This window comes from Poecilia formosa, unplaced genomic scaffold, assembly GCF_000485575.1.
Source record: "Poecilia formosa unplaced genomic scaffold, Poecilia_formosa-5.1.2 Scaffold368, whole genome shotgun sequence".
Classification (NCBI taxonomy): Eukaryota; Metazoa; Chordata; class Actinopteri; order Cyprinodontiformes; family Poeciliidae; genus Poecilia; species Poecilia formosa.
Genome location: NW_006800307.1, coordinates 398,356 through 425,664, shown reverse-complemented (window position 1 = coordinate 425,664; position 27,309 = coordinate 398,356). Strand labels below are relative to the sequence as shown.

Below are 27,309 nucleotides of genomic sequence, written 5' to 3'. Positions count from 1 at the left end.
CAAAACCCCTTTTGTCTTCTAAATTATTCAGCTCAAGTGAGCTGAACAGCAAAAATATTTAAAGTTTTTAATTTGTTCTTCAGATTCTTCAACCTTCAGGTTGGGTCAAAATTCAGCTTTCAGAGTTTCCTGATCATTACTTTGTGTAAGTTTGATTGGTTCTGTTATTACAGACCGGAGTGACCCGAAAGCTTAGCCCCGCCCCCAGAGGAACCAACCCCAAAAAGTGGGCGGAGCCAAGAGACAGGGTGTTAAACTGGGAGTGGCCAAGACGAACGGTGACAGCTTAGCGATTCGTCGCTACATTCAGCGACGTTTGTTATTGTTTTTACAAAATAAGGTGACTGGACAAATCAAACCACTTTTCTTCAAAAAACTAAACGACCCGGTTCTCCTCTCAGAACCTGCCTGAGCCTGACCCGGTTATCCATCTCTGCTCATATTTTATATTTCATGGCGGCGGTTGCGTAGCTCCCCAGGCGTGACGCTTCATCGTGAGAGGAAACACTTAATGTTTAACCGAGTTTTTCCTCAGGAGTTAAAACATTTCTGACTCTGAATGTCAGTAAACATTTTTCATCCTGTTCATGCTCTGGGAACTTCCTTCCCTCAGACGGTTTTGATGTGTTAAACCCCCATCGGCTGCAGCCAGGCGGAGCGACTGGTTCTGCAGGTTCTCTGCTGTCGGCCCGGCCCACCTGGACACACAGGCACACCTTTGTGAGGCAGAGCCTTTCCTCACAATGAGGCTGACCCGCTGCAGCCCAGATACTCTGTCCCTGAATCAACACGTGTTTCTGCTCCAGCACGGTTTCAACCCGGCTGGGAAATCACAGCCTGTTCTCCAAACGCGCCTCTGAAAATGTGACCAACTGTTTTCATCGATGTTTTCTGATGAAACAGTTATAAATATTTCACTCTCAGTGTTCTGACTATTTATAGCATCAATCTAAATTAAAGGTTTAAAATTACAAAGTGGCAAAAAGCCCAGCAGTTTTACTCTTATTGTTTCTGAAAATAACGCAGAACAAGATGTAACAGCGGTTAGCTGAACAGCTAGCAAGGTAACGACTTCACAACAAGCTGGTAAATCACTAACAAATGGATAAGCAACCAACTAAAGCTAGCTAATGCTAAGAACTATCACAAAATGTTGCAGACATTTGAAGTTTCAAATATCAGTGTAAACATTTTAAGGAACATCATGCTAGTAGCTAAAACAGAGGCTACATGCACACAGCAAGTTTGGAAATTCAACTTATTTACTAAAATTTTTGTGTGTGTGTGTGTGTGAATCATTCACTACAAGCAAGTAGCTAACATCTTGTTAGCAAGTGGCTAAACAGTTGCCCATAGCTAGGCAGCATAGCAGCAAAGCTGTTAAGCTAGTTAGCTAGAATAATAAACAACATGAAACCTTTGATTTCATAACAGAGAAACTAATCAGCCTTTGACTTTAATTTAAAATAAAAACAGTTTTATGATGTTTTTTGTAACATGTAGCCTATGCTAGCTGCTTATCCACATACGTAAAACTGTTCTGATGTTTATTTTTTTTTGCTGTTTTCTGTTGGAAAAACTAAATATGTCAGCAGAACATGAACCTTTGATTTTTTTATGAGGGTTTAAAAAGATAAACATCAAAGTTTTGAGCATTTATGTTGAGAGCAATGTGTCTCATTGCTGAGTTGTTTTGAATCTGTGCTCATAAAAGTTTATTGGTTCCAGAGCAAAGGAGAATATTTAAGGTGGAACAAAGAACTGAACATGTAAAAACAAGACAAATCCATGATTAGATGGTGGAACTGGAAACTCATTTCCAAAGCAAAACAGCTTGAATGGAGGAAATAAAACCCATCTGGTAGATTATTTTTGTTGTTGTTTTTAAATATAATAACAGTTCAATAACCAAATCTTTAAAAATGTGATAATTGTTTGATCTGTGACCTTAAAAACAACAACAAATGAATCAGAAAAGAAGTTAAAATCTTCAGGATTAGCATCTTCCTGCACTTCTCCATATTCAGTATAACCGAGTGGCGGTTCCTCTTCCTGTTCCACGTTGACAGGTGACTCCAGGTGTGGCAGGAACTGATCAGGCTGGAGGAAAACTAACTGCTAACTGCTAATAGCTGACAGCTAACTGCTAACAGAACGATTCAGCAGAGAGCAGATGAAGTCATGAGTCCAGACCGGTGCTGCTGGGAGGAATGAGTGAGGCTGGAACAGAACCGGGTTCTTTGAGTCAGGCTGGAACAGAACCGGGTTCTTTGAGTCAGGCTGGAACAGAACCGGGTTCTGTTGAGTCAGGCTGGAACAGAACCGGGTTCTGTTGAGTCAGGCTGGAACAGAACCGGGTTCTGTTGAGTCAGGCTGGAACAGAACCGGGTTCTTTTGAGTCAGGCTGGAACAGAACCGGGTTCTTTTGAGTCAACATCTCCTCTCACATTTAATTTGAGACCCAGAGGAAAGAAGCTGCAGGACTTTATCCATCTTTTTAAAATTAAAATAGTCGAACTGGTTAAAACTGGAGTTGGTCGGTTGGAGCTCAAAGGAAACCAGGAATCGATATCGACCTGTATCGGTCGGTATCGGCCTGATCGGTCAGTATCAGCTGGTATCAGCCAGTATCAGCCGGTATCGGTCGGTATCAGCCGGTATCGGCCTGATCGGTGCATTTCTGCGTTTCCAGCTAAACAACAAACCAGAGCTTCAGTCGGTTGTTTCTGATCATCTGACAGGATGAGTCGGCTTTTATTTCTGGTTCTGATGCCTTTTGGTAAGCTTCCTGTTTCCTCCAACAGCCTGGAAACCGACAGGATATTTAAAGATTAAAAAAAAAGGATTGGGCTGAAACGATTGATCGGTTTAATTGTGATTAATCAATTTCTGAAGTAATCGTCAACTAATCGATTAATTGTTAACTGGACAGTCAGTCTGATGTTCAGCTCAGCTTTTTTCATGATGTCAGAACGGTTAGCTGCAAACGATCAAACCTTCACCAAAGGAAATGTTGATTTTCTTATTTAAAAATTATTTTTGTTTGTTTGCATCTTTTAATTTATTTCTATTATATAAAAGAGGATTAAATAGTTAAATGAAAAATGTGCAGAATGTGACAATTTTTTTTTATCTAATTAATTGTTACAGTAACCATCAGAATAATTAATTGTCACAAAAATGTATTGCCAGAATAATTGATTAATCGTTGGAATAATCAATTAATCGTGAGAAAAACTGAGGATCATAATTGTTAGTGGCAACTACAGAAAATCACCTAAATGAACAGAAAACGGTTTGAAAACAGTTTGGGAGGAAAATGTTCTGAACACCGTGTTGGTTCCGTTACGCCTTGTGCGCGGAGGACTGAGGCAAATGATCCGGTTATACTGTCGGCTGGACCCGGGTTAAGAACGTTCTTTATGTCTGAAACTGGAGTTCCCGGAGCAACCGGCTCCCGCAGGGTGTGTGAGGCGGATCAACATGACGAACTAAAGGTCGCAGGTTTTATGGCCGTCAAGCCATCCGGAACCGAACCGAACCGAGCCTACAATAGTCAGCAGAAAGTGGGTCGAGTCAGCGGTTTGACTGGGAACCAGTCAGGAAGCGGCCGGACTCACCTGGAGGAGGAGATGCTGAAGTCCCCACCGTCCACCAGCCGAACCTTGCAGAACAGAACCCCGTTGACGAACGGAACCGCGGTCAGTTCCTCCAGGACGAAGTGGACCTGGAACTTAAACTTTTTCTTCTTGATCAGAAAAGCCATGATCCCCAGAGAGAGAACCAGCCGAACCCCGCAGCCGAACCGCGCAGGGAAAGACTGGGTCCGGTTCTAGAGAAGGCAGAATTCCCGTCGGTGTTCCAGGTGAATCATTCCTGGTGGTTCCTGCTGACCGGGACCAGAAACAGGACGTTATCCCGGTCAGGACCAACTCCGAACCGCAGCAGCTCCAGAACCGCTCTGCCACGCAAACACCGCTAAACTCACCGCACAGTCCGCCCGCAGCGCGTCATTCCGGGTCAGAACCGGATCCCAACTCCGAACTTCCTGGTTCTGCTCTTCAGGACATGTGCGGGTTCGTCCCCGCAGCGGAGCCCCGCAGTCAGAGGCGCGCCGAACCGAACCGAGCGGGTTAAAGAGAGAGGCGGCCCGCCGTGCCCGCGCAGCGCCGCGGGAGCGCGCAATCATCAAACCAAAGTACAAAACTAAGAACTAAACTAAAAACTAAAGAGGGTCATGAGACCAGTCATATTTATGTGACCCCTGAGCTACAGAGGCCCAAACGGACAAAATAATAAAAAAATGAAATAAATAAATGTAACATTAAATGCCTAATTAAATATCCAGTAATATTTGCTTTAAATAACATTTATATAAAATAAATTCATTTCAGAATCTGTTCACAGAAATTGTTGCTCCGGCCTCCAGTTACTCTGATCTTCAGGTTTCTTCTTCTGCTGCATCAGGCAGGATGGACACGTCTGGCGGCCATTTTCCCTCCAGATGTTGACGACTGTCAGCCCCTGCATCCCCATAGCATGATGCTGCCACCACCATGTTTCACTGCATCCACGGCCTGGTTTCCTCCAAACAAACTTTGGAATTAATGTGGAGAAATTTGGAGGAAAATTTAAATTAAACTTTAATGAAGCAGAAAGTGAACAACTAACAACCAGCTGGATGCTCCAGAGCAGAAACTGAGAAACCTGTTTCCATAGCGACGCTCACACTGATGATGTCATTTCCTTCACACACTTTGTTCAGTTTTAGCTTTAAAACCCAGAAGTCAGATTTTATTTATTAAAAACAGAACTGCATTCATAAAAAAACATGGAGTTTGTAGGGACACAGCGCCCCCCAGTGGTCCAACTGCAGCACTGCAGCTTCCTGTCTGTAGCCTGTAAAACCAGGCTGAGCGTCAGAACCGGGTCAGAACCAGGTCAATTAGTCTCTTTCACTGGGTCAGAACCGGGTATCAACAGGGTCAGAGAGACTCCTCCAGCGGGTCAGAACCGGTTTTGGGTCAGTGAATCTCCTCCAGTGGATCAGAACCGGGTCAGAGCGGATAAGAAACAGCTTAGAAACAGGTCAGAAAACATCTGAACCACTGGACGCAGGCCTGAACCGGGTCTGAACAGGGTCAGTGAGTCTCCTCCAGCGGGTCAGAACCGGTTTTGGGTCAGTGAGTCTCGTCCAGCGGGTCGGGTCGCTGCGGCGCTGCAGCAGGACTCTTACACCTGCTCTGTTCTTCCTCTGCGGCGGCGGTACCGACAGGCGGCGTCCCCGTCGCCGCGGGCGCCGGCTCCGCCCCGCTCTGCAGGAACTTCCTGAGGTCTTTGAGCGCCGGGCGCAGCATCTGGACCAGCGCCAGCAGCGCGGCCTGCGTCCCCTCCAGCGCCTGCGCCTGCCGCTCCTGCGCCAGCGCCTGCGCCTCCTGGCAGCGCCGCATCACCTGCAGCAGCTCGTTCTGCCCCTCCAGGTGCTGTGCGATCTGGCGGATGTGGACGTTGGTGACGCGCTGCTCCTGCAGCAGGCGCGCCGAGTTCAGGGCGATGCGGCTCTTGAGCTCCTGCGGCTTGGCCTGCGGCGGCGCCGGCGAGGCGAGCGACGGCGCCAGCATCTCCACCGGCGTTTCCACGGTGGCCAGCACGGCGGGAGCGGAGTCTCCTACGGCGGCGGCGGTGCAGTACTCCACCACGCCACCGTCCTCCAGGGCGTGATACGTGGTTTCAGCTGGAGGTTGAAGACGGAGAAGTTGAGCTCAGATCTGGACCAGAACCTCAGCAGGTCCAGGACAGGGAACTTACCGGTCAGCGGTTTGGGCTCCTCACAGACGCCCCCTGCTGGTCCTGGAAGAGCTGAACAACATGGAGGACGGCAGGTTAAAAAACATGAGGGGTCAGTTGGGTTCTGACATCATCACAGATCCACCAATCAGAGCGTCTCATTCAGATCAACACCAGCGCTCAGAGCCTGACGTCATTAATGGCTGACATGTTGGTTTTGGCTCAGAGGATTTTAAAGCATTTTCACTTCAGAATTAAAATAAAGTTGCTGAATTGGGGGAAAAACTGTCAAGGATGCAATATAATAATAAAAATACAAAATTTCAGTAATTCAGAATCAAATTTCAGTAGATATATATATATATATATATATATATATATATTTTAACAGTAATGATTTTTTGTTTAATCTGTCCTTAAATTATTTTAATTAAGTTGTAATTTATTGATTTTTATATTTATTAACATATGCTTACTTGAATTTATTCCTTTATTTTTTTATATTTTGTTTTTTTAAATCTGCTTATAAATTTGTGATACCCTTTTAACTTTATTCTACCAACAAGTCTAATTTTATTGAAATGTTTTTTTTTTAATCGTCTGATCATCTTTTTATTTTTAAGTTTTTTTCATAATTAATTTTAACTTATTTTTCTTTTTTAAAATGTATTTACCAAATTTTTTAAATAAAATTTTCTAATGTTTTTCAAAGGTTATTTTACTTTTAAATATAATGTACTGAGTGTTATTTGTTGTAATAGTTTTATTAGTTATTTTAACAATGACTTTTTGCCAATTTCTTTATTTTAATTAATTTTGATAAGTTTCTGATTTTTTAACCATCAGTGTATCTATTTTTAAAAACAACTTTCAAATTTATTTTTTATTGTATTTACGAATGTTTTAAAATAATTTTTTAATAATGTTTTTCAATCAATTTATGATTTCCAGTCAGATTTGTGTTATTATTAAATATGACGTATTAATTATGAGCGTATTTGTGGCGTTGTTGACCTCTGACCCCGCCGTGTTTACCTTCCGTCAGGGTAACGGTGGTCGCGGCGCTCACCGCCACCGGCAGGCTGATCTCCGCCTCCGGGTCCCCGGCCGGTAAGCTGATGATGGTGGCCTCCCCCAGCAGGTTGCAGATCCGCTGCTGCATGGCGGTCAGGATGACCGGGACCGGAGCGCAGTCCGCGGCCGTGCCCTCGATGGCGGCCCGGGCCTGGGCCACCTTCCGGCGGACCTCGGTCTTCATGTCGGACCACTTCTTCTTGACCTCGGGCAGCTCGCGCGGGCAGGTGGTGACGGCGTTCACCTTCTTCAGGATGTCCATCCAGGCGTTGTTCTTGGCCATGTGTGTGACTCCCGCGTTGAAGTGGCTCACCAGAGTCTGCTTCTGCTTCTCTATTTCCTCCACGATGATCTCCACCTCCCGCTCCGAGAAATTCATCTTCCTCTTCTTGGCGGCCGAAGCCATACCTGCGGGAGAAGCTCCTGACGGAGGTAAGCGTGCGTAATGTACGCAAAAATAGTACGATTTGCTCACTTTATGAGCGCAGCGTAATGGCTTCCAGAATCGGCTTCTTCTTCCTACAAACAACGCTTACGTTAGCCGGGAACGAAGCCCCGCCCACTGCGCGCCTATTGGCTGGGTGACATGTGAGTGCTCATAGTGCCGTGTTCCTATTGGCTAAGAAAGACGCCAATAAGTTTTTAACAGTTGGGCTGAAGAACAAACAGGAGCTTCAGCAGCATTAAACATCTTCTCCACAACAAAGACGGTAAAAACTCAGTTCTCACTTTTAAAATTAATTTAAAATAAAATTTTAGAAAATGAAAAGATTTAAATCCATATTAGCATTGATAGCACGAATAAAAAAAAAATCTTATTCCTGTATAATAATAAATTAAAACAAAGTCGCAATAAACCTGGAATAAAGTCCCATTATTATGACTGTATCTTAATTTTTCTGAGTTTGACTTTAAAGATCATAACATACATCAGTTACTGTGAGCAAATTGACCCGTTATCAATTTTAAATTACCACCAGGCGGAAGTTAATAAATTGCACATTTTAAAGTTCACATCATAAATATACTACAATGTAGGGCTGAAACGATTCTTCGAGTGATTCGAGTACCTCGATTATTAAAATTCTTAGAGAAACATTTACCTGCCTCGAAGCTTCGTAATATTACGTTTTAATTAACGCACCGTGTTCCTGCCGGGACTTTATTTGCGCTCTCACTTCCGCCTGAGTTGTTGACGGAAGCTAAGTGTTAGCAACATAACGTTCAATTTTCAAGTTCGGTCCGGGAGGATTTTGATTCATGATAATTTCCGGGTTTTTGTCGTTTTTCGGGGGACCAATAAACATCCTTAAAATAACGGGAGCTTTTCTGCTCCGGAGCTGCTGGTTCAGAGCGAACAGCGGGATTATTTACAGGGTGAGCGGGTAGACTGAACACTGCGGGCGGCTTTAGATGCGTAGCTTTACTGAAAATATCAGAAAATAAATTTCATATCATCCCGGTCGCAGCAAATGGGTGGCGAAGAGCATCGTGACGTTACATACCTGGTAGATGTTTCTGTGTGGACGAATGCAGGAGTCAAATCCCGTCGCCAAAATGGGATATAAATGATATAAATGACTGGGCGAGGTGAGAGTTCATTATTAAACTGAAGACAAATACATAAACAGAAACTGGAGTATAGACATTTCTTTATAATAGCCTGCTCACAAATAGACAGGTTATTTGTTAGCCTGCCTCCTTATTATTACATATAACTTCAGATTTTTGTATAATTTTTCAGGTTAACTTAGAAAGTGAGTTATTATTGTAGCAGGTTAATTTTCTGAACTACAGAAAAATTATTGTTAGAGAAGCTCAAATGTGAAAAATTGGACTGATATTGATATCCAATAGTAACACTGCTGTTATGTTAGATTTACCAATGTTTTATTTTATCTTTTTTTTAACCGATTATTCGATTACTAAAATATTCGTTTACAACAGCCCTACTACAATGCATTACTTCACATCACTTTCACAGTAAAATGAATCCTCTAAACCAGGGGTCCCTAAAGTGGGTCCTGGCATCCTGCATGTTTTAGTTCCCTCCCTGGTTTAAGGCACCTGGATCCAATGACGGCTCATTACAGGCCTAAGAAAAGGTTGTTACCACCAGGGAGAGACTAAAACATCCAGGATGCCGGCCCTCCAGGACCCACTTTGGGGACCACTGCTCTAAACCCTAAAACAAATTAAATGTACAACTTAGACTTAATTACTGAACATACATTTCAGCATCAAACTGTTTATGGTCCATTTAATGATTGATTTAAAAAAAAGAAGTTGATTTTGGGTTCAGTTTCTCTGACTTCACAGCTTTAAATTAATTTCAGCATTTTCCAGCTGCAGAAACCCAAACAGGAAGAGTTCAAACTGTAAGCAGGAAAACATTTTTTAATTATTTTTTTATTGGCACCATCATCAAATCCATAATTTAAACATTTTCTGACATCTTCATTGTAGTCTGACTGCCAAAATGTCAGAGTTTAGAGAGAAATTCATGGAATTAATATATCAGTACCAACATCCTGATTGGATCAGATTCAGATATGTTCATTTATCCTGATGCTTCTGCCTGCAGTACCTCTCACCGCCTGCAGATGTCAGTATAATCATTTAAATTAAGGCTAATTTAAATCTGATCTGAACCGGATCAGAACCGCAACCATCCACAGTAGTGTTGAAATCTTTCTGAAACAAAGTAGAAGAGACAGAAACACACAGAGAGACTGACATCATGAAGGCAGAGGTTCTGGTTCTGCTGGGTCTGGTTCTGCAGCGCGACCCATCCAGCAGAGACCAGTGGTTCATGTAAACAGTGCTTCAAGTAAGACTCAGAAACCCGAGGCCCGGTCTGATCAGAACCGGGCCCTCACACTGAACTGACCCCTGCTGGGGCTCCTCAACGGGTTCTGGTTCTGAAGGTCAGCTGGGTCAAGGCTGGTTCGGTTCTGTTGGGTTTAGACGCATACTGGGCTGGGTTTGGACCGCTGTGACCCAATGGTACCCAGCAGCCAATCACTGATCAGAACCACCTGGAAAATAAAGAAAGTCCAAAACAACAAGACGACCCATCTGGTGAGAAGAGCTTCAGAACCGGGACAGAACCTGGTAATCCACCTGGAAGGTCCAGTTTCACCCAGCCTGGAAGTAAAGCAGCACCGACCCGTCCCAGATGACCCAGCGTTCCCAGATGACCCAGCGTTCCCAGATGACCCAGCGTTCCCAGATGACCCAGCGTTCCCAGATGACCCAGCGTTCCCAGTCGACCCGTCCTCTGGGTCCAGGTGCTTGAGGACGCCTCCCACCAGGTGCAGGCTGCCGGTCACCAGGACGTGGACGTGTGCGGCGTCCTGAAGCAGCGCAGCCTTGGCGGCCATGCTGGGTGTGACGGGCGGCGCCGTCTGAGCCGGGTCGGTCAGAACCGGGTCTCGTCCTTGGGCGATCCAGCAGAGGGCGCTGAGGATGCTGGGGAACACCAGCGAGTCCGCCTTCCTCTCAGCGAGCGGCGCCGGGCCGTCCCGGATCAGCAGCGGCGCTGGGTAGTCATCTCCGCCGTCGCTAAGGAGACGCCAGCTCCGCTCGTTGTCCAGGCAACAGGTCAGCATGGTCTCCACTGCGACATTGAAGTTCTGCTGGTCTGAGAGGAGACGGGTCCATGTTCAGACATAAACACTGAAGTTCTGCTGGACCAGCCGGTCCAAAACCAGAACCAGAGAAGAACCGAATATCAGCAGGTACAGGAGGATCAATAAGAGAAGACGGAACTGAACAGTTCCCTGCGGAACTGAACTGTTCGTTCAGCAGCAGACTGCGGCTCTGACCTGCGTTGCCGGAGGCGACGGTTTCGGTGATGTTGGGGCAGAACACGGCCAAGTCGAAGCGACACGGCTGGAGGAGAGAGCAGAGAGGCTGCCGTTAGCCCACCTGGACCCGGTCCGGTTCTGTCCGATCCGGTTCTGACTCACCAGCAGTAGCTTCAGCATGGCGGCGGCGTCCCTCTTCCCGGTGGCGTTGAACAGCAGAACCCGGACCACGGCTCCACTGGAACACAGCAGCGGGTCAACAGGAGCAGCTTCACACAGACACGGGTCGGTACCGGTCCGCTCCGGCTCACCTGGCTCCGCTCTGGGACTGGGCGGCGGCCTCCTGGAACCACTGGACGCAGGCCTGCATGCTGCGGTGGGTGTGGGCTCCGTCCAGGAAGTAGGTCAGCGCGCCGCGCCGCAGCGTCTGGCTCCGGCCGGCCCAATGCGTGTCCGCCAGGCCTGGAACCAAACGCAGGAACCATGAGCTAGTGCGGGTTCTACGGGTCCGACCGAACGGTTCCGGGACTCACCTTTCACCATGGCGGCACCTGGTCGGAAAGAGTCCGCCTGCAATACGCAGCTGCTGTCCGGATCAGGAAGGGCGGGGCTTGAATCTGCACAGACAGGAAGTCCAGACAGGCTTTTCCACACAGAACCTCTAGACCAGAACCTCAGAACTTCTCAGTTTGGGAGCAGGGTCTTTATTTATGCTTGATAAACTAGCCTCCGGTCACCAGGTGGCAGCAGAGCTCAAACTAACCAGGCTGACAGATGAGACGTTTGTAACAAAAGAATGAATGTCGGCAGAGCCAAGCCAAGCAAAATAAAATAAAAATTTAATTACGAAAACAAATTCATAATTTTACGATAAAGCTCATTTTAAGGAGAAAACACTGTGATGTCATCAGGACGGTCCGTGTGATCCGTCGTGTCAAAGTCCTGCTGGTGATCCAGATGTTAACATTTGGATATTTCCTCGTTGGGTCTCACCTGGCCCACACCTCCGCTGCAGCCAGGTGTGGCAGAGCTGCAGGGCCAGCGACGCGTTGGAGCGCTGGTGCTGACCCGCCAGGCCCAGCTGCAGCGCTCCGGACTCCGTCTGGTACCGGTCCAGGTCCGGACAGACCCGCAGCGGACACTGCAACGGCAGACAGGAAGACGTGAGGTTGACGGCCGGCGGCATCGCCAAGCCGCCGGTCCCAGACACTCACCTGGATCTCTCTGGCCCGGTCCCTCAGAACCGTCATGGCTTCCTGCGGCTGCCGGACCGTGAATGCGGGAACGCCCGGCTGCACAGAAGTCAACCTCCGAGTGAAGAACCGGACATGGAGTCTGAACCTACCTGGACCCGACCAGAACCAGACGCACCTTGAAGATTCCCGCTTTCTGCCAGGCGATCTTCTCGATGGTGTCGCCCAAAATCTGGGTGTGGTCGATTCCCAGAGAGGCGATGCCACAGACCCACGGCTTCCTGGGAACGCACGGGTCAGTGAGCGGCTGTAGCACGACACCAGAACCAGAACCCAAAACAAAGCAAGAACCCAACACCAGAACCAGATAGAACCAGGAACTCAACCAGAACCACAACCCAACATCTACCCTGTCCCAATACTTTCTACCCAAGAAGCTGGACAGAGGATGCAACAGCATAGCTTTCTATGCCAAGCCACACCAAGTTAAGCTATACGAGGGTAAGCTAAGCTACGCTAAGCTGCACTAAGATGTCCTGTGCTACGCTAAGCTAAGCTAAGCTATGCATCAAGCTCCAGAACTCAACAACAGAACCAAACATCTAGCCTGTCTTGGTACTAACAGGCGCTAAGCTACGCTACACCAAGCTAAATCAAACTAAGCTAATATTTCCCCCTGCTTGAAACAGATGGCTTCCAGCCTTAAAGTGACGGCGTCCACCTTTAAGCAGAGTCCCACCTGACAACGTTGGTGCAGTCGTACGCTCCTCCGATCCCGACTTCGATGATGGCCAAGTCCACCTGAACGAAAGCAGCCAATCAGACGCAGCGATGGGAAGCAGCCAATCAGACGCTGCGGCGGCGGGAGCTCACCTTCTCTTGGAGGAACACGTGGAACGCCAAGATAGTGAGGAACCGGAAGTACGCCGGCATCGTCCCTCCATGGGCCTCCTGAGGTCAGAAGTCAGAATCACCTTACGAAGTACAATAAATGACAAGCAGGACTTCAAGCCCACACCATCAACCCTCCCCCGCCGTGCCTCAGGGCATAAAAACAGTTTTGATGGGATTTTGGCCATATTTTACAGCATCTTTGTTTCTTCAGTCTTACTGAACTGTAGCCATTTTCACCTGTATGAAGTGTAAACGTTGAGTTTGGGGGCGTGGCCAGCAACAGCTCATTTGCTGAAAAGAACTGAAAAAAATAATGCAGAACTGAGGAGGTGAAACCTGATTATCTGAGTTTGTTAAAAACAATGTAATGAACATGTTCCGTAACCATGGAGACCAATCCTAACCTGGATTAACCTGGATCCTAACCATTTTACCCTACACCTTTAACCAGATGTATGGTAAAATGATGATTTTTGGCCCTTTGGGTTTCCCATACAGCCCACACAGTTACCAGCAAAACGCAAAGTGAGGCCTGAACGTCTCCAATAAGCCTGTGGAGTCACATGGAGGTCACGCTCTGCCCCACACCAGCACACTCATTAACTGGTTCCTCCTTTCTGGAACTGGGCCCAGTGCAGAGCGGACTGGGACAATCGGACCGGACCAATCGGACTGTTAGATTCTGATCTGCAGTTCAAACACTGAAAACTCTGACTTTCTCTCTGGTCTGTAAACGCATCATCCAGCAGATTTGATGGTGAGTTTACAGGCCGGGTTCTGGTTCTGGTTGGGCTCACCTTGGTCTCATCCAGCCGTCCGTAAACCTGCCAGAAGTATTTGGTGAAAAGTTCGTTGCTGATTGGCCGGCCGTCGATGCGGATCCTCTCCCTCACCTGGACCAGGTGGGGCGAGCTGCAGGAAACAGGAAGTCAGAGCAGAACGTCGTCCAATCAGAAGCCTATGCTCAACAATAACCTGCTACACCGAAACCTGGACTGGAAACCTTCAGCAAACTGGGACATCCAGCTGGAAACCAGTCAGACCTAGAGCTGCTGCTAGCAGTGAGCAGTTTAATCTGGACAGTACCGGTTTAAACTGGACAGTACCGGTTTAATCTGGACAGTACCGGTTTAATCTGGACAGTACCGGTTTAAACTGGTTCCGCCACAGCTGTGAACCCAAACGGTTCCAAAGAACCTCTGGAGTTAGCGTGAAGCCTGGTGGTAGCAGCATCATGCTGTGGGCAGCGTTATTCTAAATCTGGTTCATTTGCAGTAAAATCTGACTAAATAAATGATAGAAAGCAAATAAACTGATAAAATGTTAAATTAATCTATGAAGAACATAAATTTATAAATAACTTGACTAAAATAGCTAAACTAAGTCAAATAAAAAATATAAATAAATAAGTACATTATTGTATAAATAAGTTCAAGAAAATATTAAATAAAATTAAAAAGTAAATAAATTGACAAACTGTTAAATAAAATCATAGATCAATAAACAGATCTAATGAATAACATTTTATAATGCAAAAAAATAAAAAAAAATTCTTTATATTTGAAATTATTTAAAAACAATAAAATATTTTTATAGCGTTAAAGTCGGTTCCATCTGAACCAGGACCGGATTCACCAGACCGGACTCACCTGTAGAACCCGGTCCGGAAGCCGTAGGTTCTGAGGATCCGCTCCGTGAACGCGCAGGTGGATCCCTGGAAGACAGAGCAGCTGGGGTCAGGGTCAGAGGGTCAGGGGTCAGAGGTCAGAGGGGCTGGAGTCAGAGCGGCTGGGGTCAGAGGGTCAGGGCTGAGAGGTCAGAGGTCAAACTGGTGTTCCTGGTGCTTGCATCAGGTCGGCGTACCGGCCCTTTAAGAGCCTCACCTTGCCCTTGGTCCCTGTGACATGGATGATGTTGAGGTGATCCAGCTGCTCCACCTGAAACAAACAGAGGGTCAGCCTGAAGCAGCAGAGCAGGTTCTGGTTCTGGTTCTGGTGGACCCACCGTGAGCCCGGCCCGCTCCAGGAAGCCCGGCATGGCCAGCAGCTGCTGCTGGGGGTCTCTCTGCCCCCTGCTGGTCTGCTGCAGGACGCTGGCGTTGCTCTGCAGCGTGTTCAGGGTGCAGATGGCGTCCTGCAACAGGAAGTAGGTCTGATGACATCCTGACCCAGAAACACAGCCAGAACCAACGACCCAAACCCAACATGGAGCAGAGCTGAACCTGAACTAACCCACTGGCTCAGCCACTGGTGGAGGCAGCATCATGCTGGGGGAGGAGGGCTGGAGCTGAACCCCGTTAGCAGCAGAGCTTTAGTTACTGATCCTGTGCGACTCTTGCTGAGATTTCCCACGCTCATTGAAGGTAGCACTGACAAAAGCAGCGCAGGTTGTGAAGATCTGCTAAGCTAACGCTAACTGGTCTGGTGGCGGTCTGGGAGGAGAGACGTTAGGTGACAGATGGACCCGAATCCTTTAGGACTAAAATCTGTTTCCATGGTAACAGCGCTCCTCAACAGGTGTCTGTTTCTGTTGGAGGTGTTATTTCACATTGGTGAACTTTGTGTCGCATCAAACCTCAGAGGAGGGGATGAAGCACAACCAGCCGCTGGAGTGAACATTTTATCAGCAGCAGCTTCTGGCGCCGCTGACAGAAACCCAAACCGGTTCTGATCACATCAACACAATCGGTGCTGAGCACTGACAGTTCAAGGATTTAGCAGAATAAAAAAACTCTGAGTTCAAATTAATATTTATACTTATTACTGTGCGTCGGACCTGCTGTGTTTAACTTAGTCGCCATATTTAAAATATTTAAACATATTAATGTTTCTGTAACGTTTTGGGTTCCCAGCTCTCACCTGGACGTTTGGGACGGGAGGCTGTGACCTCCTGGGGTCACAACAATATTTATGTTACTGTTCTGAAAAATAACAAACTTAATGAATGTAACTTAATATCTTGAAAAAGGATGTAAGAATTTCCAAGTCTTTGGGCAGGAAATTGAAATAAGTAATTGAAGTAAAAAGTCTGTTAAAATATTGTGACTTTAAGAATGAACAATATTTTGTATGTAAAGAGCAACACAAAGTGTGAAACAGAGTTCTGTGTATTTAACACAGACGGCTCCATGTACATGAAATGTGTCCAGCACTGCTGAGCAGGCTGACAGGAAGGGGACCAGTGATCGCTTTTAGATTTTAAATAATGTTTAAAATGTAAAATATGCAAATTGGTAGAGGTCACCACAGTACATGTCGGCCATGTGAGTAAATTATCCTACATGATTTAAAATGTGACATTTCCACATCCAGCGGATTGGAGCTCAGGTTTTTACTAAACTTTAATCATCGTCGGTTTTCACTGACATGTTAAGTTGCTTCAAGTATCTGACAGATACAAACTAATCTAAACACACCTGGACAGAATGAACACAGCGGTGTGCTGAAACGGTTCAGCATTAATCTGGCTCTTAGCGCTGAACTGGCTCAGTTAAAGGTCGATTCATGTGTTAAAGTGGCCTAGTCAAAGTGCATACCTGACTCCAGCTCAGAATCTGTGAGACGGAATGTTGTAGTTCCATCCAGTCTGACTGCGCTGCAGATGCTTTAGTCTGAAAAATGGACCGAGAGGTCCAATCAGAACCGGTTCTGTAGGAGCACCTCCTTCTACTGACCAGAACCGGGAGTTCACATGTCCAGCTGTACTTTGACCCAGTGGACCGCGGCACCAGCCGGCCTCCATTAGTTTTCTGCTGTTCTCCCAGTACAACTAACTGGGCCCATGTTTGTCTCTTCATCCCTGTGCAAAGTTGCGGTTCGGTTCAAACTTATAAAACTGCCGCCGCCCGGACTCAGCTGGCCGAGCTAACGGGCTAGCAGCGCCCGGAGGAGCCGCGCCGCGTCCCTACCTGGTACTCCATGCCGGGGAAGTGAGGAGCCGCCTGGGTGCTGTGGTTCCGGACTGCCCGGTTCGCCAACCTGAACACCGAGTCCCGTTCACTGCACGAGGCGCCAAACGCCGACTGCCGCTGCAGCACGCGCAGCAGACACGCCATCATGAGGCGGTGGGAATCACAGGAAGCCACGACCAAATATGGGCGGGTCCTTTCAGCTGCGTAATGACGTCAAGATACGCCCCTTCTACGGCTTTTTGTTTATGTTCTGGATGTAAGCACGTTACAGTCAAAATATGAACCATATGTTCAAACTGAACAGATTTACAAAAACACAAAGAAAAACGAATATAACAGACATTTACTGCCAATCAACTGGGCATTTAAAATGTTCTTATTGAGCGAAATTTCATCCCAAAGCTCCAATAATAATAAACAAATTAAATAATGAAAATAAATACATAAAATACTAATAGTTTGAAGACGGAGGTCAATGCGTATTCTACAACTCTAGTTGAAAGTTGGATAAGAAATAATTAAAGAATTGAACAATTGGATGGCTGGAGAAAATATTGATTTAAAAACTTATATAAAAAAAAACCCCGAGATAGTTTAGTAAATAAATAACTTCACTAAAATATGATAAATTGATAAATAAATAATACAAAAATAATATATATAATCATTTAAAATTTACATTTTAAATAATAGTGATGGAGTAAATGACAACAATTTATTAAAATAAATTAAAAATGGCTAAAAAGAATAAAAATATGTATAAACTGATGTATGTAATTCCCAATATTATTTGATTAAACAACATAATTATCAGTTAAGAAGGCAAAAATGTAAATTAATAGGTTAAACGATCAACAAATAAATAGATAATTAGATTTTTAAAAATGAATCTAAATATTTTTCTGAAACAATATGTTGAATACTTTAAGAAGCTTTATTAATCATAACCAATTTATAGGACTCACTTTTTACCCTGAAAAATCTGAATTCTCAAGAAAAATACCTGTTACATCTTTTGTTGATGTAACAGGTTGCAGTTGCAGCCTCTCTCCAGCTGGTGGCAGTAGTGCTCCGTGTTTTTAATTGATCAGCCGCTAGATCAAACCAAAGAAGAACTACTTCCGGTGCCGAAATGCAGCGAGAGAAAACAAGCAACGCCACCGCGGCTGAAAAGTGAGAATTTCTCTCATTTTCTCTAAACAATGTTTTCCAGCTATTGTTCTGGCTGGTTGATGGAGCTGTTTTTATCGCGTCCAGCTCCCTGTTCAGCCAAAAGGCTCCAGATTGAGGTGAAAAACGGCTTTTATTTCCCTCCGCAGGCCCGACCGGGAGGCCGCCATCATGTCCAAATACTACGACGGAGTGGAGTTCCCGTTCTGCGACGAGTTCTCCAAGTATGAGAAGATGGCCAAGATCGGACAGGGAACCTTCGGGTGAGGAACACGATCAGCTTTTAATTGCTGGCTTCAGAAGATGATAATTAGCTTTCGAACTAGAACCTAAAGGCCCACTTCCGCTTGTTTAGGTAATCTGTACCTGAGATTAACTGACCCGACCTGAGCTAGCTTGGTTTAAACTTAACCTGTATTTTTAAAGTGAGTTTTCTGACCGGTTAAACCTTCAAAAACAGGAGATTTAATCCTGGTTGAATCAAACCCAAAACCACAGGGAGAGTATCACTACGACATATTTTACTGACGGAAATGTAAGAGGTAAAACATCGGTCTGACATTTAGAAAATGTCATCAGGCAGACAGAAATATGCAAATTATGGTATTTTAAAACATATTTTACTTCCAGTGATATTGTTGGTGTTTGCCGTTTCTTCTTGATCTCCAAGAAGACAAACAGAAAATATCAACAAAGCTGCTGTAGAAACAAGAGGTCTCACTTCCACGTTAACTCTCTGATACTTGTTTGAAACGCACATTGCGGAGGATCCAGACATTTTACTGAAGTAAAAGTAAAAAGTCTGATGTGGTGAAAGTAACAGTCGATGTTAATCAGCTCTCTGATAATCAGTCCGGTCGGATCTGGACTGGGTGGTTCTGTCTTCACTCTGGGTTCTATAAAAACCTGGAATCAGATTTGGAAGCATAAAATATCAACGTGAAGGTATTCTGTGTCTGACCTGACCGCTGGGACCCGAGCTGCTTTATTATTATTATTATTATTATTATTATACACTGAATAAATCTGTTAAATACCAGGTGGAGTATTTCACAGATTATAGTGATTATTCTGATCAGATTTTTTACATGTTGGGAATAAAAGTTCTATTAAAAGTTCCACATCAGGTGAGCTGTGTTCATATTTCCCTGGAGGTTCTGTAGAACCTTCGTCTGGACTCAGGATCTTCAGTGATCGTTTGCTTCTGTCTGACAGGGAAGTGTTCAAGGCCAAGCACCGGCAGACCGGGAAGAAGGTCGCTCTGAAGAAGGTTCTGATGGAGAACGAGAAGGAAGGGGTGAGAAACCGGATTCTGACCCGGGTTCTACTGACCTGAAATGAGTTCTGACCCATTCTGACCCGGTTCCTCCAGTTCCCCATCACAGCTCTGAGGGAGATCAAGATCCTGCAGCTGCTGAAGCACGAGAATGTGGTGAACCTGATTGAGATCTGCAGAACCAAAGGTTGGTCCTCCAGGTCTGGTACCGGCCCGACCCGCTTTCAGAGCTCTCACGGTTCCGTGTGTTTGGCCCAGCGACCCAGTTCAACCGCTACAAGGGCTCCATCTACTTGGTGTTTGACTTCTGCGAACACGACCTGGCCGGCCTGCTGAGCAACGCCAACGTCAAGTTCACTCTGGCCGAGATCAAGAAGGTGATGCAGATGCTGCTCAACGGCCTCTACTACATCCACCGGAACAAGGTGAGCCCGGCCCGGTTCTGATTCTGCTTCCGGAGCTGACGCCTGCTAACCTTCTGGTTCTGCCTCAGATTCTGCACAGAGACATGAAGGCGGCCAACGTCCTGATCACCAGAGACGGAGTCCTGAAGCTGGCAGACTTCGGCCTGGCCCGGGCCTTCAGCCTGGCCAAGAACAGCCAGGGGAACCGCTACACCAACCGGGTCGTCACGCTGTGGTACCGGCCGCCGGAGCTGCTGCTGGGTGAGAAACTACATGCTGGTTTCAGCATCTGTCCTCCACACAGAAATGTTTATTGTTGTGGTGGAAAACTGGAATAAGTATCAGTTTTTGATGTATTAAATGTATAGAAATAGCAGGGGGAGCNGAGGATCCAGACATTTTACTGAAGTAAAAGTAAAAAGTCTGATGTGGTGAAAGTAACAGTCGATGTTAATCAGCTCTCTGATAATCAGTCCGGTCGGATCTGGACTGGGTGGTTCTGTCTTCACTCTGGGTTCTATAAAAACCTGGAATCAGATTTGGAAGCATAAAATATCAACGTGAAGGTATTCTGTGTCTGACCTGACCGCTGGGACCCGAGCTGCTTTATTATTATTATTATTATTATTATTATACACTGAATAAATCTGTTAAATACCAGGTGGAGTATTTCACAGATTATAGTGATTATTCTGATCAGATTTTTTACATGTTGGGAATAAAAGTTCTATTAAAAGTTCCAGTGATGTTTTTTAATAAACCTCCATTTATCTCAGGTGTGGCTGGACTTTAGAACGGCCTTAAAGGGGCGGTAGCCCAGGCCACAGATTTTAACATTTTTAACAGATGTGTTAGTTCATATAAAACCCCACATCAGGTGAGCTGTGTTCATATTTCCCTGGAGGTTCTGTAGAACCTTCGTCTGGACTCAGGATCTTCAGTGATCGTTTGCTTCTGTCTGACAGGGAAGTGTTCAAGGCCAAGCACCGGCAGACCGGGAAGAAGGTCGCTCTGAAGAAGGTTCTGATGGAGAACGAGAAGGAAGGGGTGAGAAACCGGATTCTGACCCGGGTTCTACTGACCTGAAATGAGTTCTGACCCATTCTGACCCGGTTCCTCCAGTTCCCCATCACAGCTCTGAGGGAGATCAAGATCCTGCAGCTGCTGAAGCACGAGAATGTGGTGAACCTGATTGAGATCTGCAGAACCAAAGGTTGGTCCTCCAGGTCTGGTACCGGCCCGACCCGCTTTCAGAGCTCTCACGGTTCCGTGTGTTTGGCCCAGCGACCCAGTTCAACCGCTACAAGGGCTCCATCTACTTGGTGTTTGACTTCTGCGAACACGACCTGGCCGGCCTGCTGAGCAACGCCAACGTCAAGTTCACTCTGGCCGAGATCAAGAAGGTGATGCAGATGCTGCTCAACGGCCTCTACTACATCCACCGGAACAAGGTGAGCCCGGCCCGGTTCTGATTCTGCTTCCGGAGCTGACGCCTGCTAACCTTCTGGTTCTGCCTCAGATTCTGCACAGAGACATGAAGGCGGCCAACGTCCTGATCACCAGAGACGGAGTCCTGAAGCTGGCAGACTTCGGCCTGGCCCGGGCCTTCAGCCTGGCCAAGAACAGCCAGGGGAACCGCTACACCAACCGGGTCGTCACGCTGTGGTACCGGCCGCCGGAGCTGCTGCTGGGTGAGAAACTACATGCTGGTTTCAGCATCTGTCCTCCACATAGAAATGTTTATTGTTGTGGTGGAAAACTGGAATAAGTATCAGTTTTTGATGTATTAAATGTATAGAAATAGCAGGGGGAGCCGTTTCTGTATTTAGTGATTGTCCAGCAGGGGGAGCTGTTTCTATATTTTTGTTGTCAGTCCAGCAGGGGGAGCTGTTTCTATATTTTGGTTGTCAGTCCAGCAGGGGGAGCTGTTTCGGTATTTTGGTTGTCAGTCCAGCAGGGGGAGCTGTGTTTGCTGACTCTGGCTGTTTCTCCTCCAGGCGAGCGGGACTATGGGCCACCCATCGACCTGTGGGGGGCGGGCTGTATCATGGCAGAGATGTGGACCCGCAGCCCCATCATGCAGGGCAACACGGAGCAGCACCAGCTGACCCTCATCAGCCAGCTGTGCGGCTCCATCACGGCCGAGGCCTGGCCCGCTGTGGACAAGAAGTACGAGCTGTACCAGAAGATGGAGCTGCCCAAGGGCCAGAAGAGGAAGGTCAAGGACCGGCTCAAAGCCTACGTCAAGGATCCATATGCCTTGGACCTGATCGACAAGCTGCTGGTTCTGGACCCGGCCCAGCGGGTCGACAGCGACGACGCCCTCAACCACGACTTCTTCTGGTCTGACCCCATGCCGTCCGACCTCAAGAACATGCTGTCCACGCACAACACGTCCATGTTCGAGTACCTGGCTCCGCCCCGGCGCAGGGGCCACATGCCGCAGCAGCAGCCCAACCAGAACCGGAACCCGGCCACCACCAGCCAGACTGAGTTCGACCGGGTCTTCTAGCCAGATCCGGAACCAGACAGACGCTCTTACTGACATTTCCTGCAGGATGGTCCTGCTTGTTACATTTACCTTCAGGACGTTTGGGTTGACCCGGAGTCCTGCTGAAGGTTTTAGACCAGTTCTGGACCAGTTCTGGACCGGTCCATCAGCCTCGCTCCATGAAAAGACGTTTAGTTTTAACGATCCTGTTCAGTCCAGGAGGGAAACTGCTCTTGGTTCTGATTGGTTCCAACTGGACTTGCTCAGGTTATTTATAGGAACGAGTCAAACGAGTTCTGAGCGGTCCACTGGGCCGGAACCACACACTAATAAAATGTGCTTTTTCATAAACTCGTTTGTCATTTTGTTTGAGGGTCAGGAGGAACCAAAGAGGAACATTCTGGACCTGGAACCGGGTCTATGATGCTGCAGTGGCGCCATCTATCCACTAGATGGCAGCAGAGAACCTTAGCAAACAAGCAAAAATGAATGTTAATTTATTTTAGTGTTTTAATGACATTAAAATACTGTATGTTTGTAGGAACACATATTAGATCAACTTTAATAAAGCTGCCTCCTCCACTCGGCTGAATGTCAGATCGTAGATGGATTCATAATCCTACAATTGTTTTTATTTTGTTATTGAAATGGTAAAATGTGACTCAACTGTTGAAATATGAAGAGCAACTCCCAAATACTGCGAACTATCCACCTGTTCAATGGCAGCATTTTTTAATACTCATGTAGTTCTTGACGTCACGTTGTTCAGCGGCCCACTCCGCCATGACACCGGAAGTCAAACAACCTGTGCGCTGAAGCGCACAGGTTGTTTGACTTCCGGTCGTCTGTGACTACTGGTCACAGACGATGAAGATAAAAACGGACTGACGGTCCATATTATTTCGCCAATATGGCTTTATTTAGTGATTTCAGTGTGAAAATGGTCGCAGTGCTGTGGGTCGGCAAACCGAACGTCATTTTTTCGTAAACATTTCGGTGAGGAAAGAAGATGGCCGCCGTCAACCACTCGGACCTGCTGCCCTCGGAGTTTTCACGGCTTCAGAGCGAATATTGTTTGCAAGGTAAGAAGAATAACGTTCATAAACCTCACTGGTGAGTAAAATTCGTGAGATGCAACCAAATATTGCATTAGGACAAAGGTACTTCACCATGTGGGAAGGGAAATATGTCGGTCAATATTTAGCGGCCACAATATTAATATTAGTATGGTTGGCGGCCATTTTTAGTAACATTAACATGGGTTAACTTTACAGATGGCGTTCACTATGAAGACTAGTAATGGCAGCAGCATGGGCGTATTTAGTGAGCTAATTGTTAGCCTGCTGCTAACAAACTGCTGGTTTATAGCAGTGAACCAGTAGAAGAGTTCGGGTGAATATTAAATGTTTGCCTAAATATTTTAATACCTGCTGAAAGTCTTTTATCCTGCTGACCGAGTGCAGCTGGTTGTTTAATAAAAATAATCGCCATGACAACGGTTGAGCACCACTTTGACCTGAACCTCAGCCCAACAGCTGGACTTCTCTCAGAGAAAGTTTTCCTCTGGAAACTCCTGGCCGTTTTCCTGACGGCAGGATGGGATGTCTCCGTACCTGAGCTGGTCGTCGTGGTAACACCTCAGGCTCTCCTCCCTCCCTTCTGCGTGTCACGCCGCGGCTTCCCTGGATGATGGATTACTATTTTAGTTCCAGAACAGCTCGGCTGTCAGTCCGGCTGAAGAGGAGGCAGCGTGTGCGCCGACAGGGATGACAACAACAAGCAGCAGAAATTAGAAAGCAATCCAACGGACAGATGGGCCTGTGAGCCGCAGCCACCTGCATGCTAATGGACCTGCGGCTCACACAGCGGCGGATGACGGGTTGGCTGTCCGGACGGGAGGATTGTCTCTGCAGAACCAAACGGACTGAACCCACTGCAGTTCGCTGTGTTGGAGGTGATTTTGCCTTCTTCTCTGCAAACAGAGAATATAAAACCACGTCAGTACGATTTCACACAGACCTGGAGGAGAAACGGAGAAAAGTTCTCATCCAGACCAGAATTATGACTCAAAGCAAATCTAAACAGACGAGTTTAAAGGAAGAATCTGAATTAAGGCCCCAATTCAGTTCTGTTATGTTTCTGCTGCTTCTCCAGGTGTTTGCAGACAAACTTTCTGGATTTTCTTCTTCTGCATTTGGAAAGCTGCGGGGCAGAGGCAGCCAGGCGAGGCCGAAGAGTTCTCCTTCTCTTCGTCTCCAGCCAGCGGCGCTGTGTGTGTGTGAGCGGGTCCCGTCAGTCAGCGAGGCGGCCATCTGCGTGCCTGCATGAGGCGTGAGCCAGCTGCAGGCGGCCGCTGCCAGCAGACATTAGGGAAGCAGCAGGGTGTCATTAAGGCGCCTCCATGATTGATTAACCGTAAACCTGCAGCAGGAGAGTCCCGCCTCTCTCACACACACACACACAGCGAGAAAGGGAGGGAGCCCCCTGCTGATCTGACAGTGTAACTGCATTAGCCACCCAGTAGGAGCAGGATGAGCAGCGCAGTCAGGGTCCATCAGGACATTAGGAGCGCAGCAGCAGCCGGCGGCGGCGGCAGGCGATGCTGCGGGCCGGCGGCTCAGCCTGACCGCTTCAACAGAACCACAGGACCAGTTTCACCAGAACATCCAGAAAATCACAAGATGAGAGCAAACGGTGTTAGGAAACAACCAGACTGAAGAGAAAAGAAAACTTTATTTATGAAGGTCCAAACTGAAGGTCCAAACTGAAGGTCCAAACTGACGGTCCAAACTGACGGTCCAAATTTGACGGTCCGCTTCCCTTGGGTTCCAGCTACGGTAACGTCTAGTGGATGAATGTCAGGATTAATTATTTCTGCTTTTCTCTGAGGACTGCAGGTTCTGGCTGCTCTGCCTTACGGTCGCTAATGATGCTAACATGCAGGAAACGGATAAAAACGCTGCAAAAACATGAATGATGCTAACAGCAAAACTCAGAAACGCAGCAAACAGGAAGTAGAATCACAATACCGATCAAATGGCAAAACAAGAATAAAACGCTGTAAACGTATAAATCACTGAACACCTTAAAGATCTGCTGGTTCTGTTCTGTCAGCTGGTGACTGGTGATTTTACTTTCTTCATTTTTGAGTTTTTATGATGCAAAGCCCTTTGAACTACTTTGTTGCTGAATGTGTTATGCAAATAATTTTATTGATTGATTGATTAAATTCGCTTCACAAAGCTGAAGTCCTCCAGACCAAACTGAGGTCCGGGGGCCTTTTGTGGCCCATGAAATTATTTTGTTTGGGCCCCGAATCAGAAATGTTAAAAATGGAAAACAAGTGATGACCAAAAAACTGTGGATTTTTTAAATAAGGCAGCAGCCTGAAGCCCTGCTGATGTTTTGTACAAATGTGATAAATTTTGCTGTTGAGCAGTAAAACTTGAAATGGATGAATTGTTTCCTTCCTGCCAGTAGTTTTAGTTTCCCAGTTTTGGGATCAGTCAGTCGGAAATATGAGACGTCCAGAGGAAAGAAGGAAAACTGCATAAAACTTCATGTCTTCTATGATATTGCAGAACAGCAGCAGATTTATCTAGATAACATTACCGACTCCAGACTCCCCCTAGTGGTCTGGAAGGCTGCGGTTCTGTGGCGTGAGTGTTCAGCAGTTTATCCTGGAAGTTTTTGGTATTTGTGACGTTTTGTTTGTTTTGAAGTTTGCATTATTCATGAGTTTGCTGAACATTTGGCCCTCTGAGCCACCGTACTTCCCACCTCTAGTTCCTCCACTGAATGGAGAATAAACAAGTTTTAGCCATAAATGGATAATAAAAAAAAACAATTCAAGTCAAAGTGAGACGTCATGTTTTTACAGCAGCTTTGTAGTTCCAGGACTGATTGGATCGTTTCTGTTAGAGGAGAATTATTTTCTTAAACTTCCCTGCAACGACGGCAGAAAATCACCAACATGCACACAGAATAAAAAAGGATGACAGATTATTTCTGATCATCTCAGATTATTTCTGATGTGATAACATCACTGTTGGTGCTGGTTCCTGTTTGAACTGGACCCCCTGTAATGAGACACAGCATCCCATAATGACCTCTATTATCTCTGTTGTTTCTCGTAGCAGCGCTGCATAATGAGCATCCATCCATCATCTCCTCTCAGGATTCATTTCTCACATCTTCTCCTGTAATTTGCTGATAAACTCAATAATCTGAGCAGATTATCGGCTCCAGGCTCTGAGGATGGACTCGTGTCAGAATATGAGGACAGTTAAACGTAAACCCAGAGATGATGATGATGATGATGATGGCTGGTGTTAGCATGCGGCGGCGCTCAGCCTCCTGCTGCTCTGATGAAACGTTTAGAGGAGAAGCATCCATCACTGCGGAGCCGTCGTGGCGCTGCGTGTCGGATCGCTCACAGGAATCCGGTTTAGCGCGGAGCGGCGACTTCCTGCGCAGCTTAATGACCCGCTTCCTGCCGCAGGCTGGAGGAGGACCGGGGGCTCACGGAGAGCCCGGCGTGACCCGACGCACTCTGCTCAACGCAAACACACAGGAGCATTAATGGAGTCTGTTAAAGTCTGAGGAAGCTTTAAACAGTAAAATATTGATCTATCAGTTATCAGTCACTTTTTATTAGACTGTATCAGCGTTTCTGTGACGACGCATCGTGGATCTGATCTGCAGAAAAGACTGCCTTAGTAATTATTAGACTTTATATTTACATTTCAGCTCAAAGACATTGAATACGATCACAATAACAATATCAATGGGCTGTGGTTAGCACCGCTAACCAAAAAGTTAGCACTGCTAAATGAATAGTTAGCTAACCATACCTCCTGCTAACCATAAAGCAGTAACCATGCCAGTTAGGTCCACATGCTGCCAACATGGTATTTAGGGGATGCTAATGCTAAAGTGCTACACTAACAGAATTTAAAGGAAGCTAACATTAAAGCACTATGCTAACATAGTAATTAGCAAAAGCTAATGCTAAAGTGTTATACCAGTGTAGTATTTAGACGAAGATAATGCTAAAATGCTTCACCTAGACATAATATAAAGGAAGCTAACACTAAAACATTATACTGACATAGTATTTAGAAGAAGCTAATGCTAAAGGGCTAAGTTACACCATGTTGTTGCCCACCAGGAGTTTTCATATACCAGAATTTTTCATGTATTTTTTAAATTAACACCCTGGTTTTAGAATTTATCTAGAAAAATTTATTTTTGGTAAGCTAAGTATGAAAAATGTTATCAAAGCGCTAAGCTAAAAATTAG

At 46.3% G+C, this 27,309-nt stretch overlaps 4 protein-coding genes and 1 long non-coding RNA gene across 8 annotated transcripts in view; 2 read left to right on the top strand and 3 right to left on the bottom strand.

The window, feature by feature from the left end:
• The window catches only part of LOC103153973 (protein FAM102A-like), a 12,308-nt gene extending 8,149 nt beyond the window's left edge, over positions 1 to 4,159 (bottom strand). Inside the window, exons 1-2 of the mRNA XM_016662313.1 lie at positions 3,989 to 4,159; positions 3,621 to 3,886 (exon numbers count right to left, since the gene is read on the bottom strand). Of these exons, the coding sequence (XP_016517799.1) occupies positions 3,621 to 3,766 (146 nt within the window). The 5' untranslated portion in view covers positions 3,767 to 3,886; positions 3,989 to 4,159. The remainder of the gene's footprint in view (positions 1 to 3,620; positions 3,887 to 3,988) is intronic.
• A 460-nt stretch (positions 4,160 to 4,619) lies between these two features.
• naif1 (nuclear apoptosis inducing factor 1) lies at positions 4,620 to 7,527 on the bottom strand. 2 transcript variants are annotated; one of them, XM_016662311.1, is made up of 4 exons: positions 6,823 to 7,527; positions 5,809 to 5,859; positions 5,139 to 5,734; positions 4,620 to 4,938 (listed from the first exon to the last, which is right to left on the bottom strand). In XM_016662311.1, exons 1-3 carry the CDS (start codon positions 7,265 to 7,267, stop codon positions 5,181 to 5,183), a joined length of 1,050 nt encoding a protein of 349 aa, XP_016517797.1. In that variant the 5' UTR covers positions 7,268 to 7,527; the 3' UTR covers positions 4,620 to 4,938; positions 5,139 to 5,180. The 2 variants fall into 2 exon arrangements, with proteins under 2 accessions (XP_016517797.1, XP_007575107.1); XM_007575045.2 differs by having other exon boundaries at positions 4,620 to 5,734.
• A 1,712-nt stretch (positions 7,528 to 9,239) lies between these two features.
• On the bottom strand, positions 9,240 to 16,933 carry fpgs (folylpolyglutamate synthase). Of its 2 annotated transcripts, XM_007575044.2 has the most exons (15): positions 16,665 to 16,933; positions 14,762 to 14,890; positions 14,641 to 14,694; positions 14,407 to 14,471; positions 13,555 to 13,669; positions 12,737 to 12,814; positions 12,603 to 12,664; positions 12,042 to 12,144; positions 11,885 to 11,962; positions 11,664 to 11,811; positions 11,204 to 11,287; positions 10,982 to 11,132; positions 10,833 to 10,908; positions 10,689 to 10,755; positions 9,240 to 10,504 (listed from the first exon to the last, which is right to left on the bottom strand). In XM_007575044.2, exons 1-15 carry the CDS (start codon positions 16,812 to 16,814, stop codon positions 9,825 to 9,827), a joined length of 2,040 nt encoding a protein of 679 aa, XP_007575106.1. In that variant the 5' UTR covers positions 16,815 to 16,933; the 3' UTR covers positions 9,240 to 9,824. The 2 variants fall into 2 exon arrangements, with proteins under 2 accessions (XP_007575106.1, XP_016517788.1); XM_016662302.1 differs by lacking the exon at positions 14,762 to 14,890.
• A 684-nt stretch (positions 16,934 to 17,617) lies between these two features.
• Positions 17,618 to 22,595, top strand: cdk9 (cyclin-dependent kinase 9 (CDC2-related kinase)). The gene is made up of 7 exons (XM_007575043.2): positions 17,618 to 17,840; positions 17,987 to 18,100; positions 19,053 to 19,134; positions 19,210 to 19,300; positions 19,372 to 19,538; positions 19,607 to 19,778; positions 21,515 to 22,595. Exons 1-7 carry the CDS (start codon positions 17,800 to 17,802, stop codon positions 22,027 to 22,029), a joined length of 1,182 nt encoding a protein of 393 aa, XP_007575105.1. The 5' UTR covers positions 17,618 to 17,799; the 3' UTR covers positions 22,030 to 22,595.
• A 221-nt stretch (positions 22,596 to 22,816) lies between these two features.
• Positions 22,817 to 25,459, top strand: LOC103153945 (uncharacterized). Of its 2 annotated transcripts, XR_001659065.1 has the most exons (3): positions 22,817 to 23,090; positions 23,715 to 23,962; positions 24,163 to 25,459. It is a non-coding gene; the product is annotated as an uncharacterized LOC103153945 (long non-coding RNA). The 2 variants fall into 2 exon arrangements; XR_477869.2 differs by lacking the exon at positions 23,715 to 23,962.
• The last annotated feature ends 1,850 nt before the right edge of the window (positions 25,460 to 27,309 follow it).